Below are 13,708 nucleotides of genomic sequence, written 5' to 3'. Positions count from 1 at the left end.
ATTAGAGGGGCCCATCTGTCTAGCCTATTTCTTACCCCACAGTGAAGTAGTGGTTGCAAATAAAACCACACAGCGGACAGTAAACCCTGATTTTATTCAGCCACCTCCCTGCCTTAAGGACCAATACTGACCGGCAGATTGCACTAGTGGAGAAGAGGTAGTTGCCACTATCCAGTTGCAAGACAGGAACCTTAGGCCGGGTCAGGAATGGGACCACACACACTGATGTGGAAGAGAAAAAGGAGTGGAAAGACAAGAAAAAGAAAAAAAAAAAAAAGTTAACTTAGAAGGACAACTTCACATTGTTCAGGGAAAAAGAGAAGACACTGGAAAGATTTCTGGGTAGGACCGCTGCAAGGGGGTGGGTCCAGAATGCCCTGGACAGACTAGCAGGTGTTCAGCTGAGACCGCCAGTTGGAAGCAACAGATGGGCATTGCAGAGGGGTGGTGGTGGTGGTACTGGGACAGTGCAGCAGCCAAATACTGAAACAACCGAGAGTAACAGGGTGATCTAAGGAACTGGGAGTACAGACAGAACTACTTTTAAGAGGCACCCAAACAGATGGTGGTAGAAGAGGTAAACCGAAAGGAGTGAATGTGCGTCTGTTTTAGGAGAGGAGAGTAGGCTTTCCTAAAAACAACAAAGGGGTGCCTGGAGGTGGCGATGAGTAACTAGAGATAGTATGGGGGTGGGAGGAGCCTGAAGGGTGTGGGGAAAAGCTGGAAAGGAGCTAGAGGTTCACTGGAGTGAGGCGGGATACGGGAAGATGGGGGGGTTAGAGATGAGGGAAGGGGTATACCAAGGGTAGGTAATTAAGGGAAGCAATTAATGAAAGATGTGACGGGGAGAAAAGGGATGGGCTGACCAAGAATAATGGGGGAGGAGGTGGACGGGACTGAGTGATGGAGGGTGGGGGTTTGGGGAAGACAACTGCGGGATGTATGTCGGGCGTGCTTTTCGGCCCCCTCATCCCCCGCCCACCAGCACCAGACCGACTACCTTCGGGGCCTACGGTGCTGATAAGCAGCTCCGCTCTGCCCTGGGCCCTGCCCGCCGCGGCCAGCACGGGCAGGCTCCCCGGGGCGCCCTCGCTCACGAACAGTCTCATTTCGCCGTGGATCCCACGCTGATGCAACCGGAACCGGTCTCCTGCGCGTGGGCTGAGCGTCCGCCACGATGCATGCCGGGAAATGGAGTTCTGAACTATGTCATTCCCTGGGCACCGCTCGCGGAAAGTAGACTATTTCTCCCATCATGCAACATCAGGAAACAGGAAAAGAATATCATCGAGATGGAGAGGCAGCAGAGGCTGTGCTAGAGTGGCACTTTTTTGGTGGCTGGGCTGGAGAAAGCGATTCCGTGTAGAATCCGGCGCACTGCGCTTGAATCCTCTACCGCAGCTGGGCGGCGGTGACGGAAACCAACGCCTTGTCTAGTCTTGCTGAAGTGGCATTGTCATGACAGGGACTACCACCAAAGGCCGACTCTCGATTCGGGTTCACAAGAATAGGAATTATACAGTTGAGAGTTACGATGAACTTACTTTAGTGACACAATGGAAATTAATGTAGATATCCTATTAATAAAAAAGCATGTGACTATTAAATTTTGGTTTAATACCAGTCGGCTGCTAGACAGTGTCAATGAAGGTGAGGGAGCGCGTGTAGCGACAAAGTCAGATTGAAAGGAAGTAAGAAGGCTGAGAGTTTGGCAGTAAGTGTTTATTTACGAGGAGGTACATATCAGTAATTGAGAAAGGAAGGCTTCTTATTCATTTTTGCCTCCCTTTGAGAATAATTAATACCTGGGGCGCCTGGCTGGCTCAGTCAGAAGAGCACAGGACTGTTGATCTTGGGGTCATGAGTTCCAGCCCTATGATGGGTGTAGAGATTACTTAAATAAATAAACTTAAATAAACTTAAAAAGAATAATGACTAATAGTACTTATGAGTTAAGCACTGTTCTAAGTACTTTAACGTATATATTAATTAACTCTCAAAAAAACCCTCTGGGGCATCTGGACCTTTTGAAGCGAGGCCTGGCAGCTTCTGCCCAGGCTTCTTGGAACACTGGTAGCTCTGCAGCCATGTAAGAAGTCTCACTACCTTGAGACTGCCATGCTGTAGAGGTCCCATGTTGACACTCTGGCTGACAGCTCCAGCTGATCCCAGCATTCCAGTCATTCCCATCAAGGTGTCAGGTATGTGAGTGAAGCTCTCCAGACCACACCATCGGCCTGCTGAATATCACTAAGTGAATAGCCAATGCCACTGGGGTAAAAGAATCACCCAGCTGAGCCCTATCCAAATTTCTGTCCCAGAAAATTGTGAGCTATAAGAAAATGGTTATTTAACAAAATGCAAACAAACAATGAGCTTGGTTCTCTCATTCTTGTTTTATAGATGAGGAAACCGAGGCACGGAGAGGTTACTTTGTGCCACACACTATACGAGGCATTGAAGATGCAATTACCAACAAAACAGATATAGGCTTCTGCTTCGGCAGAGCTCACAGACTTCCTCGGAAGTCAAAAAATAAACTAATCTTTAAAGTTTCATGGAAGTCATAATGGGCGATGTAAAACTTGCTGTGGGAGCTCCTAGTTAGGGCCCCAACCCGATTCTAAGTGGTTAAGAGAGGGCTTCTTGTGCAAATGACCTTTCAGCTGAGATCAGAATGATAAGTAAGCGTTAGCCAGTGAAGATTGGTGAGGAAGTGTCTCCGGCAGAGGGGAAAAAATATATGCAAAGGACCAGAGACCTCAGTGCATTTTAGGAATCTGAGGAATTAGTGAGTGGTGAGACTATGGAGTTTGTGGTAGGGAGCATGAAAAGGCTAGGCTCAAGGGAGAAAGTCTCCGTAAACCATACTGTAAATTTTGGACTTGACTCTGAGGACAATGAGAAGCCTTTGAAATGTTAAGTCAGAGACATGGCAAGGCATTTTTGTGCTTTAGGAAGGTCACTCTGGCTGCTGTGCCAGGAATGGACTGGAGGTGAGGAGAACCATAGGCAAGGAGACTAGTTAGGAGGCTATATCATCCAGACTAAGGAAGATGATAGTTGTAGAGATTAAAGGAAGTAGGTAGATTGAAAAGATTTAGTAATCAGCTAAATAGGAGTGGTAATAAAGCAGCAGAAATTAAGGTTGGCTGCCAGTTTCTTTCTTTTTTTTTTTAAGATTTTATTTATTTATTTTGACTGAGAGGGATAGCGAGAAAGGGAACACAAGCAGGGGGAGTAGGAGAGGGAGAAGCAAGCTTCCTGTGGAGCAGGGAGCCCGACGTGGGGCTCGATCCCAGGACCCTGGGACCATGACCCGAGACGAAGGCAGACGCCTAACGAGTGAGCCACCCAGGCACCCCTGGCTGCCAGGTTTCTGGCATGCACAATTGGGTATACCCTGTATGTGCTCCAACAGATGATAGTATTTTCCTATCATAGTGATTATCACACTGTATTTTGTTATGAGAGGGCAGGGGCCATATTTGTCCTCTTAATCAACAATGCCTAGCACACGGTTCCCGCCTGGCACATATGGTAGCAAGCATTCAATAAATATTTATTGAACTTAAATTTAACTGAATAGTGGTACTGGAGGAGAAACAGGTTTGTGGGGGAGGCTGACAAGTTCAGTTTAGAACATATTGTGTTTGGGGCGCCTGGGTGGCTCAGTCGTTAAGCATCTGCCTTCAGCTCAGGTCATGATCCCAAGGTCCTGGGATCGAGCCCCACATCGAGCCCCACATCGGGCTCCCAGATCCGCGGGAAGCCTGCTTCTCCCCCTCTCACTCTCCCAGCTTGTGTTCCCTCTCTCGCTGTGTCTCTTCTGTCAAATAAACAAAATCTTAAAAAAAAAAAAAAAGAACATACTGTGTTTGTGCTACTTTGGGCGTTGTGAAATATCCAAGTGCTTTTCAGTGGACAGTGGATTAAACTGGAGCTCCAGAGAAAGATCTGGACTGGAGATAGGGTACTCAACAGCATATGGAGGCCATTTAAGCTGGGGAGAAAATAAGACTACATAGAGTGTATAGAGTTCAAAGGGCACAAGATCTCTGACAGACCTCTGGGGTTTAAGGAACAAGCAAAGTCCTTATGCAACAGAGAAGGGACTGCTTTAAGAAGGTAAGAACACCAGCAGTGTTTGTAGAAGGAGAGAATAGTCAATTGTGTTGGCTGCTGCTGCTGAAATGTCAAGCAGCATAAGGCCTGCAAAGTACCCCTGTAAAGTCAGGGGTGACCCTAGGGAGGAGGGATCTTGCAGAGGTGAGGGAGTGAGGGGAGAGGAAATGGAGACCCCTATATGTAGGCAACTCTTTCAATAAGTTTGACTGTAAAGAGGAAAAGAGGGGGATAGGGTGGTAACCGAGGAGTATAGTAAAGGGAGATTTGGCTAAAGATGACTGAGACTTGAATATGTTTAAAAGCTAAAGGGAAGGAGGCTATAAAGAAGGAGAGGATAGGGCGCCTGGGTGGCTCAGTTGGTTAAGCGACTGCCTTCGGCTCAGGTCATGATCCTGGAGTCCCGGGATCGAGTCCCGCATCGGGCTCCCTGCTCAGCAGTGAGTCTGCTTCTCCCTCGGACCCTCCCCGCTCTCATGCTCTCTCTCTATCTCATTCTCTCTCTCAAATAAATAAATAAAATCTTTAAAAAAAAAAAAAAAGGAGAGGATAAAGTGCAGGAGAGTTGGCAGAGAAGGCCGAAGAGGAGATGTGAGCACTTAGCAAACACCAGATGGATGAATGAATGATGAATGAACGCGATGAAGTTGGGGACTACTGTGGAGGTGGGAGGGAATAGTTAAGGGGTAGGGTCCTCCACATGTTGAATGAAAGTGGAGCCCACTGAGGAGGAAGATCACTGAGGCCAAGTCCCAGGACTGGGAATTCGCCCTCAGAGCACGTGTCAGGGGAGGAGCGCTGGCTCTTGGATGTCACCGAGGGGGAGGGGCAGTCCCTAGCCTACCTCTCCAAAGCCAGACCCAGAGCCTCCCGTCGTGCAGTGGGGAAACTGAGAGAAGGATAAAACAAGAGTGGTTAGGTAAGGAGGAAGCATCAGTCAGTGTGTGTTTTAAAGCCCTGGAAATAGACAGGGGAATTCAGTTCCCATCTTCCACCAAGGAAAAGCCGTCAGTCCCCCATCCACCCCCATATGCTGTCATAGCACCCTGTAATACTTGTCCAGAGTCCTTGATTCAATTGTAATTAATAGATGTATTGTGTCATTAGTTAAGATCTGTCCTTAAGCTCCACGAGGGCTGTGTCTATCTCCTTCCCCTCTCTTATCCCCAGGGCCTAACACTGTTCCTTTCACACAGGAGGTGCTCAGCCAATCCCTGTTAAGAGCGTGAATGAAGGAACCCGCACACTGACGTAGGACTCTGCCCCAAAGACTATGTACAGAGTATTGTTTCAAGGCCTCTCAGCTCCCCAAACACATCCTGGATTGAGAGGATGGTGGTATTTTCACCTCTTCCTCTAACTTGGAACCCCTTTGTGTTTCTCCCAGACACTTTCTCTTTCTACTTTGGTCTTACTATTTCTCTGGCTCTGGTTTCTCTGTCTCTGTGTTTCTCAGAGTCTGCACAGGAAGCACGCAGCTCTGGGTCTGAGGCTATTGGTAACGGAAACATTGGTGCCTGTATATATTTCATAAAGGTCACAAACTTTATCTGTGTCATTAATTCCTGTCTCTTTGCCTGTGTTCTGTCTCAGACCTGATTCTCTCTCTTCATCCTCCTGTGTCCAGCTCAAAAGTCCTACCACCACCCAAGACCCGCTCCTCCTGCCTGTGGATTTTCTGATGGGCCCCAGAAGGTACTTGGAGGAAAATCACCAGGCCAGCCTCTCTCCCCTGATTTCCTGCCCTGCTGGCCTCATAGCTCTGCTGACCACATCCTCTCTCACCTTACTTATATACTTCCTTACCAGTCACGTCGCCCGGGAGTTCTCAGTCCCCTTAACCTGTAGATGACCCCCACCCAGGCTCTCCACCTTACCCTCTGCTCTCATTCTGAGGTTCCTCTCCTTATGTTTCTCCCTATCTCCCTACGCTGTTCTTAAAACCATGTCTCTCTGCTTGGAAGCAGCCAGTCGCGTCCTTTGCTGGATCTCCAACACCCCTTTTTCCCACAGGTGACGGTACTGACTACAATGCTGTCAGGCCGGTGGTGGTCAAGTACCCGGGGGAGCCTTGGGCTGGGGCCCCAAAGCCCTTCTCAGGGATCCCAGCTCTGTGCCCTCTATGCCTTCACTTACACTGGGACAGATGGCCGGCAAGTGTCCCTGGCCGAAGGGGACAGGTTTCTACTGCTTCGAAAGACCAACTCAGACTGGTGGCTGGCAAGGCGCCTGGGAGCACCCCCCACTTCTCGACCCATCTTTGTCCCAGCTGCCTACATGACAGAGGAATCTATCCCTTCCCAGAGCCCAACCATCAACACCCCCAGCCAATCCCTCTGGACACCTGGTGAGTACTCCCTTCACCTTCCTACCTCCCCTCCCTGGCTTCTAGGAATTATTGGAAGGATCTTTCTCCCTCAAAGCGCCTGCTGACCCCCTTCTCTTATTTCCCTCTGATCAGCCTACTCGTCATCCCCATCACAGTGTCCCCATTGCCTCTCCTCCTACTTTTACACTTTCTAGGTCTCATGTACTTTCCCACAACCTCCCCTGCTCTTGTCTTCCTTGTGAGTCCCCAGGATGAGGGATCCAGCCAAGATCACCTCTCTGAGCGCCTGCCCCCACTCTTCCCGTTTCTCTGTTTCCAGGGCCAAAGTTGTTTCATGGCTCCATGGAGGAGTTGCACCTGTCCCAGGAACCCCCAGGCAGGACCCAGACCACCTCTAAGCAGCCTCCTCCTCTTCCCCCCAAAATGTGTAGAAGCGTCAGTGTTACCAATCTGAGGCCTACCGTCCTGAAACCCTTCCAGGAAAGAACAAGTGGCAGATCCTTCTCTCAGGAAGACTTACTGCCAGAGGCCAGTGCCAACGCGGTGAGTCATAGCCCTTCTGAGCGGAGTAAAGAGTAAATGGTTATTTACTGCTGGGCGCTGTTCTAGGCACAATGGCAAATCAGGTGGACAGAATCTCTGCCCTCAAGGGATTCCCATGGGGGTGACAAACACAGAAACAAGTAACTGTTGGTACTGGTAAGTGCTACCTAGAAGCATAAATGTAGAGAGTGATAGAGATAATCTGGGAAGGCATCTCCCAGGAAATGACATGTAGTTGATCCGAATGAGGAGGAGGGAGAAATAGCCGGGAACCAAACTAGGAAATGAGAAGGAATTCTAGCTGAGGGATAGCAAGTAGCAAGGATCCTGAGGATACAAGGAACCTAGCAGATGACAGAGGGACCGAGAAAAAGCCAAGGAGCTATGTTTTTCTTTCTTCCTCCTGACTCCTGGCCCAGGGCAGGGTTTTTTCCTGTGTCCCATCTTACCGGCTCAGGTCACCAGCAAGTCCCACTTAGAGATGTAACTCCCTTGCTCCTCTTGAAGTCTCAGCTCCTCCCCTCTCTCTTACTTGCTGGTGGATTAAAATGGCCCCTCCTCTTTCATAGTCCCCTAGTAGGGGTCCCTGACCCCTCTCCCTCTCATCCCTTTCACTCTGGAGAATGTGAGGGTAGGGCACTCCCCTCAACCACCCCCCCACCCCCACACACAAAAAGCCGGTTCCCCTTTCCTGAGGCCCTGGGGTAGGGGCGGGGTGGGGGAGGAGGGAAGTTGGCAACAGGAAGTGAGGAGGAGAAAAGCAAAGAAGACTGAGGGAGGGAGTAAAAAAAAAGAAATCCACCCAGCTGGGGACTGGGGTTTCTTCCCCAGTACCTGGGTCACCCCAGCCAGGAGCTGGGGGTGAGAAAACAGTGGGGGAGAGAGGAGGAGGTGGTTAGGTGGAGAGAAGACTGGGGAGGGACACAGGCAGGATAACTACCTTTTTCTTCCCCCTTTCCTGGCAGGCAAGACCCCAGCCCCTCATGTCAGAGCACCCCGTGTACTGCAACCTAGTGGACCTCCGCCGCTGTCCCCGGTCTCCTCCCCCAAGCCCTGCGTGCCCCCCACTGCAGAGGCTGGACTCCTGGGAGCAGCACTTGGACCCTAACTCCGGACGCTGCTTCTACATAAATTCGCTGACTGGCTGCAAGTCCTGGAAGCCCCCGCGCCACACTCGCGTGCGGGAGACGGTGAGACTTTCCCTCCTGCCTCTTCCTGTGTCCCCTCCACCTCCTCCTTTCCCCTACTGAACCCCAAAGTGGCGTGCTTTCTCTCAGGGGCTGCCATCAGAAAATTGTTGAGAAGGGTGTTGAGAGCGGGTTGAGGTGGCATCTGGCCGTAGCTTTACTCCTCACCCACCCCACCCCCCAGAACCCTGGCTCCATGGAGGGGACGCAGACCCCGAATAGGGACAGTGGTGTCCTGCAACCTCAGGCAAAGGGCTCAGAGTCTGATACGGCGACCCTGGAACTGCTGGACCCCCAGGTGAGAGCCCCTCCCTCCTGATCACATGCAGGAAAAGCCATCTTTTTACTACACTCTTTTATGCAAGACGTTCATCTGTAACCCATCACACCCCCTGCCTCTCACCCACATCCGCACCCCTCTTCCCCCTATAGCCGGGACTCCGAAGTTGGTTTCCTCCACCTGTTTCTCTGATCCCCTCCCTCCCAGGGTTCACCCTACCTCGGCCAGCGCACCTCCCAGCTCCACCCCTCAGACCAGCCTTTAGCCTTGCAGCCCTCTCGATCTCTGCCGCAGGTCCTGGACGACCCCCATGTAAGTCACCCACTTCCTTGTGCAGGCCAAGATCCTCACTCCCCCACCCCCCAATTCCTGCTCCTTTAGAAACATCTTCCTCTTTCTGAGTGTTCTCTGGGTATCCTCTCTTACGCAGGCTCCGCCACCCGCCCAACCATAAAGGACCTCACTCCTGGGACACCGCCCCCTCTTGGGAAAGCCGTGGGGGCTGTGGGGGGCGTTGGGTGGCTTACTAATACCCCTCGCTCCACTCCCCAGGAGGTGGAAAAGTCGGGCCTGCTCAACGTGACCAAGATCGCCCTGGGGGGGCGGAAGCTCAGGTGACGGGACCCGGGAATACCGCAGGGGCCTGGGCGGCTGGATTCCCTGGAGCCAAGCGCGGGGAGAGCGCCCTCCCCACGTGGTTCTACCTGACCTCTGCCCTACTACCACTGCCCCCTCCGCCCCTGCAGGAAGAACTGGAACCCCTCTTGGGTGGTATTAGCAGGTAACAGCTTGGTGTTCTACCGGGAGCCACCGCCCGCCGCGCCCTCCTCAATCTGGGTGAGTGTGAGGGAGGGGAGGAGGGGGCGTGCAGGAAAGGGTTGGGGCCCGATTCCTACGGCCTCGGGCCAGCTGTGGGGCGGAGGTGGGAGAGGGGGGAGTAGAGGAAGAAGCACAGCTTCCCGTGTCCTCGGAGTCCCCCAGGTGGGAGGGAGGCAACGAGGGGAACAGGGCCTCAGTTTCTCCCAATTGCCAGGGACCAGCGGGTAGCCGACCTGAAAGCAGCGTGGACCTGCGCGGAGCCGCCCTGGCCCACGGCCGCCACCTGTCCAGCCGCCGCAACGTCCTGCACGTGAGTGCGTCCTGCGCGTACCCAAAGCTCCACCCGACCCGAAGGTGCGCCCCGGGTTTCCCCGCATCGGTCTTCCGCTCAGCCTCCCAGCTTTTTGTGCTCCCTCCCGCTGACTCAAGCAAGCCCTTTCTCCGCTGGTCCCTCAGATCCGCACTGTCCCTGGCCACGAGTTCCTGCTGCAATCAGACCAGGAGACCGAGTTGCGAGCCTGGCACCGCGCGCTGCGGGCGGTCATCGAACGCCTGGTGAGATGGGTGGGAGATGGTGGGGCAGAGTCCGGGGAGAGGCTCTGCCCGGGTGGGACAGAGGGAGTGGGGAAGGAACAGTAGGATTCGGGGGTGGTAGGGGGCAGGGTGGTCTCAGTGTAGGGCCCTGGGGTGGGGCTGGGACGTGGGACCCCAGCAGCCAGCTAGGGCCTCCTTGCGTCGAGCGGGGGGGTGCAGATTTCTCTCTCCTTTCTTCCAACCTCCGACTCGGCCCACCTCGCCCTTCCGGGTCTAGGATCGAGAGAACCCCCTGGAACTGCGTCAGTCAGGTTCAGGGCCGGCAGAGCTGGAGGAGCTGAGCGGCGGGGAGGACGACGAAGAGGAGTCGGAGCCGGTGTCCAAGCCACTGTTGCGGATCAGCTACCGCCGGAGCTCCAGTGAGGGGCGGGCCTCGGGTGGGCGGGCCCGGGGGCGCGTGTCCCGGCTCGGTCGTCTCCTTCCCCGCGGCGGTCTCGCGCCCTCATTCCACCTGCTCCTACAGGTCGGTGTCCCGAAGGAACGGAGCAGAACCGCGTACGGAACAAACTAAAGCGGCTTATCGCCAAGAGACCACCCTTGCAAAGCCTGCAGGAGCGTGGGCTGCTCCGAGGTGAGGTGGGCTGGGCCAGGGGCACCCTTCTCCTCCGTACCTGCTGTAGTATTTCTGCAAGCACTTTTATATTCCTCATCTGGGCATCAGCCCACTTCGTGGATGAGAAAATTTCAGTGAGACTCACAGTAGAATGTCCCAGAACTAGATCAGCGGTCTTCTGCTCCTCTACTGCTTAATTTGGGGGAAGGAAGTGTGCACCTCTTTGCCGGGGGGGGGGGGGGGGGGGGAGCGGATTGGCTCGAAAAGGCAGCCAAAGAGGGCCAGCCCAACTTTGGGATGAAAACCTGTGCTAAGAGCTTCCATGGGTGACGCTCCCACTGGCCTTCCACCTCACTCTGTGCCTCTCCAGACCAGGTGTTCGGCTGCCAGCTGGAATCACTGTGCCAGAGGGAAGGGGACACCGTGCCCAGCTTTGTGCGGCTCTGCATTGCTGCTGTGGATAAGAGAGGTCACTTTTCCAGAGACCCCACAACCTCCCCTTCCAACCAGCCAAGGCCTAGAATTCCCCACCTCCCCACCCTAGTCTTCCTTCTGCCTTATTCCTCTCCACCCTTGCATCTCTCACCAGTCCTCACCTTACACAGGTTACAGCAGGAATCCTTATTTAATTTAGAGCAGGAGGGGCGCCTGGGTGGCTCAGATGGTTAAGCATCTGCCTTCGGCTCAGGTCATGATCCCAGAGTCCTGGAATCGAGTCCCACATCGGGCTCCCTGCTCCTTGGGAGCCTGCTTCTCCCTCTGCCTCTCTCTCTCTCTCTCTGTCTCTCATGAATAAATAAATAAATAAATCTTAAAAAAAAAAATTTAGAGCAGGAATCCTTATTTGCTCCCTGCCTCATCTCCCAGGTCTGGATGTGGATGGCATTTACCGGGTGAGTGGGAATCTGGCGGTGGTCCAAAAACTTCGCTTCCTGGTGGACAGAGGTAAGAAGGCTTGTGGGCATGTGGTGGTACTACGAATTTCATGCCTCGGAACCACAGGCAGTTTCTCAGGGAGCTGGCAGAACGGGGAGGTCTGGCTAGAACTGCATGGCTTAGCTCTTGACCTTTTATCCATGTTGCAGAGCGGGCGGTCACCTCTGATGGGAGGTACGTGTTCCCAGAACAGCCAGGACAAGGTACTTACGTGGAAGGCCCCTGAGACCCTTAAAACATCTGACATCCTCCCTACTCCTTCTGGATCCCTGTGTCCTGCCCCTGGGTGGGTTGTCCCCCTCCCCACCTCTGCTGCCTTGCCCCCCTGTGGATCTCCTAGGTATTTCTGTGGTCTGCCTTAACTGGATCTTCTCCCAAACTCCTGACCTCTCAGTCTCTGGATCTCTCTGGCCCTTCATGAGCCCTGAGCCTCTCTGTACCTCCTTCTCCTCCCAGAAGGCCGATTAGATTTGGACAGTGCTGAGTGGGATGATATTCACGTGGTCACTGGAGCCCTGAAGCTTTTTCTCAGGGAGCTACCCCAGCCTCTGGTGCCCCCATTGCTCCTGCCCCATTTTCGTGCTGCCCTTGGTAAGGGATGAGAACTTTGGGCAATACCCTTGGTATGGGGGTGGGGCGTGAAGGGTAAAGAATAGTCCCTTACACCCTTCTATTCCAAACTGAGCACAGAGATGGGAAACAACTTTCAACTCCTGTGCCAACTCCGGTTATTATTTGTGTGTGTGTGTGAATGTTTAGAAGGCTGACTTAAAAAGAATTCTAAAGCCGCAGTTGGCGGGGGGGGGGGGGGGGGGGGGGGGGCGGCGCTCCTGGCTGGCTCAATCGGTAGAACATTTGACTCTCGATCTCAGGGTTATGACTTTCAGCCTCACGTTGGGTGTAGAGATTACTTAAAAATAAAATCTTTTTTTTTAAAGTTTGTGACAATTAAAGATTTTATTTATGTTTTAACAGAGAGAGAGACAGCGAGAGAGGGAACACAAGCAGGGGGAGTGGGAGAGGGAGAAGCAGGCTTCTCACTGAGCAGGGAGCCCGATGTGGGGCTCGATCCCAGGACCCTGGGATCATAACCTGAGCTGAAGGCAGACACTTAACGACTGAGCCACCCAGGCACCCCTTAAAAATAAAATCTTAAAAAATAATAATAATAATAAAGCTGCAGTTAGGCTCAACGGAAAAGAAAGCTGTGGTAGATTAATGGTGTCTTCCATGGGCGTGGGAAAGAGTAGCAAGTTTACCCACCCTTCCCTAGCACCTTCCAGAGCCTCACCCCCCACCCCGTACCCTTCCCTTCACTTTTTCTCTCTAGCAGTCTCCGAATCAGAGCAGCGCCTCTCTCAAATACGGGAATTAATAGGCTCGATGCCCAAGCCCAACCGTGACACTCTGCGGTACCTCCTGGAACATTTATGCAGGTCAGGACGACTGAACATTTCTGTGTATGCGGAGGGAGGGTGGAATGGGGCATGCAGCGGGGACTGTGTTCAGAACCAGTGGAGGTAGGGGACACCTAGGTTTCTCACCTGTTTAGTGGGCAGATGGAGGAAACAGGCAACATCCGGGCAGGTCATGAAGTGGGGAAATGGGGATCAAGAGATGCCCTGGGATGCTGTGAGAGAAATGAGGGCCATCTCACCGCTCCCTTCCCCTGGCCTCTTTGTCTCCTGTTGGGACCCTGCTCATGGCTTCCGTGGCTGAGCTGGGCCTGGGCAGTGGCTTCTGAGAGAGGATAGCCATTTGAATTAGAGTCGCCTAATCTGTGAAAAAAAGAGGACTCTAGGGGCAGTCTCTGAAGCTGGAAAGAGGCAGGCATCTCCTGGGTTGTATTTTCCAACTTGTACCCTGAAGGTGTCTCTACTGGTCCCATCTTCATGCACCTTGCGGCTCTCTGCTTGGTTGCCTTCAGCCACCAACCACATGGAGGGGTCCCAAAGTGAACTCTTTGCTGTTCATCCCTTTGAAGGGTTTGATTTATTTGAAGTGGGGAAGCTGCTGCATTATAGCCCCTTCTCTCGATCTTTGCCCACAGGGTGATAGCACACTCAGATAAGAACCGCATGACCCCCCACAACCTGGGAATTGTGTTTGGGCCAACCCTGTTTCGGCCAGAGCAGGAGACATCTGACCCAGCTGCCCATGCTCTCTACCCTGGGCAGCTAGTCCAACTCATGCTCACTGACTTCACCAGCCTTTTCCCCTGACTGGGGCAAGGAAGAAGACAAAAACATGTTTCCACTGATCTCTGTTGGCTACCCTTTGGTGGTGGAGGGGATAGTGGATGTTCTGTTTTGAGGACATCCCATTAAATCCTGTGTCTCCCA

At 53.0% G+C, this 13,708-nt stretch overlaps 2 protein-coding genes across 8 annotated transcripts in view; one reads left to right on the top strand and one right to left on the bottom strand.

Annotated features, from left to right (window-relative positions):
* Window positions 1-7,625, bottom strand: part of MARS1 (methionyl-tRNA synthetase 1) — a 23,360-nt gene extending 15,735 nt beyond the window's left edge. Inside the window, exons 1-4 of one of the 5 annotated variants that reach the window (XM_088025258.1) lie at window positions 7,447-7,625; window positions 1,806-1,873; window positions 1,001-1,577; window positions 132-222 (exon numbers count right to left, since the gene is read on the bottom strand). In XM_088025258.1, coding sequence (XP_087881384.1) covers window positions 132-222; window positions 1,001-1,109 — 200 coding nt within the window. In that variant the 5' untranslated portion in view covers window positions 1,110-1,577; window positions 1,806-1,873; window positions 7,447-7,625. Of the gene's footprint in view, window positions 1-131; window positions 223-1,000; window positions 3,159-7,446 lie in introns of those variants that run through there. The other 4 variants (XM_088025257.1, XM_028111020.2, XM_088025256.1 and 1 more) reach the window with 4 other exon arrangements.
* On the top strand, window positions 5,957-13,708 carry ARHGAP9 (Rho GTPase activating protein 9). Of its 3 annotated transcripts, none has more exons than XM_028111022.2 (17): window positions 5,957-6,472; window positions 6,774-6,997; window positions 7,963-8,187; window positions 8,369-8,482; window positions 8,672-8,776; window positions 9,017-9,078; window positions 9,211-9,301; window positions 9,498-9,593; window positions 9,740-9,838; window positions 10,095-10,236; window positions 10,341-10,448; window positions 10,801-10,899; window positions 11,298-11,375; window positions 11,516-11,569; window positions 11,823-11,957; window positions 12,700-12,802; window positions 13,417-13,708. In XM_028111022.2, the coding sequence occupies exons 1-17, from the start codon at window positions 6,157-6,159 to the stop codon at window positions 13,586-13,588; spliced, it is 2,223 nt and encodes a 740-aa protein (XP_027966823.1). In that variant the 5' UTR covers window positions 5,957-6,156; the 3' UTR covers window positions 13,589-13,708. The 3 variants fall into 3 exon arrangements, with proteins under 3 accessions (XP_027966823.1, XP_027966824.1, XP_027966825.1); XM_028111023.2 differs by having other exon boundaries at window positions 5,958-6,472; window positions 12,697-12,802; XM_028111024.2 differs by lacking the exons at window positions 5,957-6,472; window positions 6,774-6,997 and adding an exon at window positions 7,751-7,858 and having other exon boundaries at window positions 12,697-12,802.

Source organism: Eumetopias jubatus, unplaced genomic scaffold (assembly GCF_037043125.1).
Source record: "Eumetopias jubatus isolate StellerSeaLion01/CBP00866 unplaced genomic scaffold, mEumJub1_p1.0 scaffold_8, whole genome shotgun sequence".
Classification (NCBI taxonomy): Eukaryota; Metazoa; Chordata; class Mammalia; order Carnivora; family Otariidae; genus Eumetopias; species Eumetopias jubatus.
The sequence above is the reverse complement of the archived record's forward strand: the minus strand, read 5'-3'. Positions and strand labels throughout refer to the sequence as shown.

Coding starts and splice junctions, on each gene's coding strand:
- ARHGAP9 (XM_028111023.2), top strand. CDS start 6,157: ATGCTGTCAGGCCGGTGGTGGTCAAGTACCCGGGGGAGCCTTGGGCTG. Junction 6,473..6,773: donor CCAATCCCTCTGGACACCTG/GTGAGTACTCCC, acceptor CTCTGTTTCCAG/GGCCAAAGTTGTTTCATGGC. Junction 8,777..9,016: donor AGGTCCTGGACGACCCCCAT/GTAAGTCACCCA, acceptor TCCACTCCCCAG/GAGGTGGAAAAGTCGGGCCT.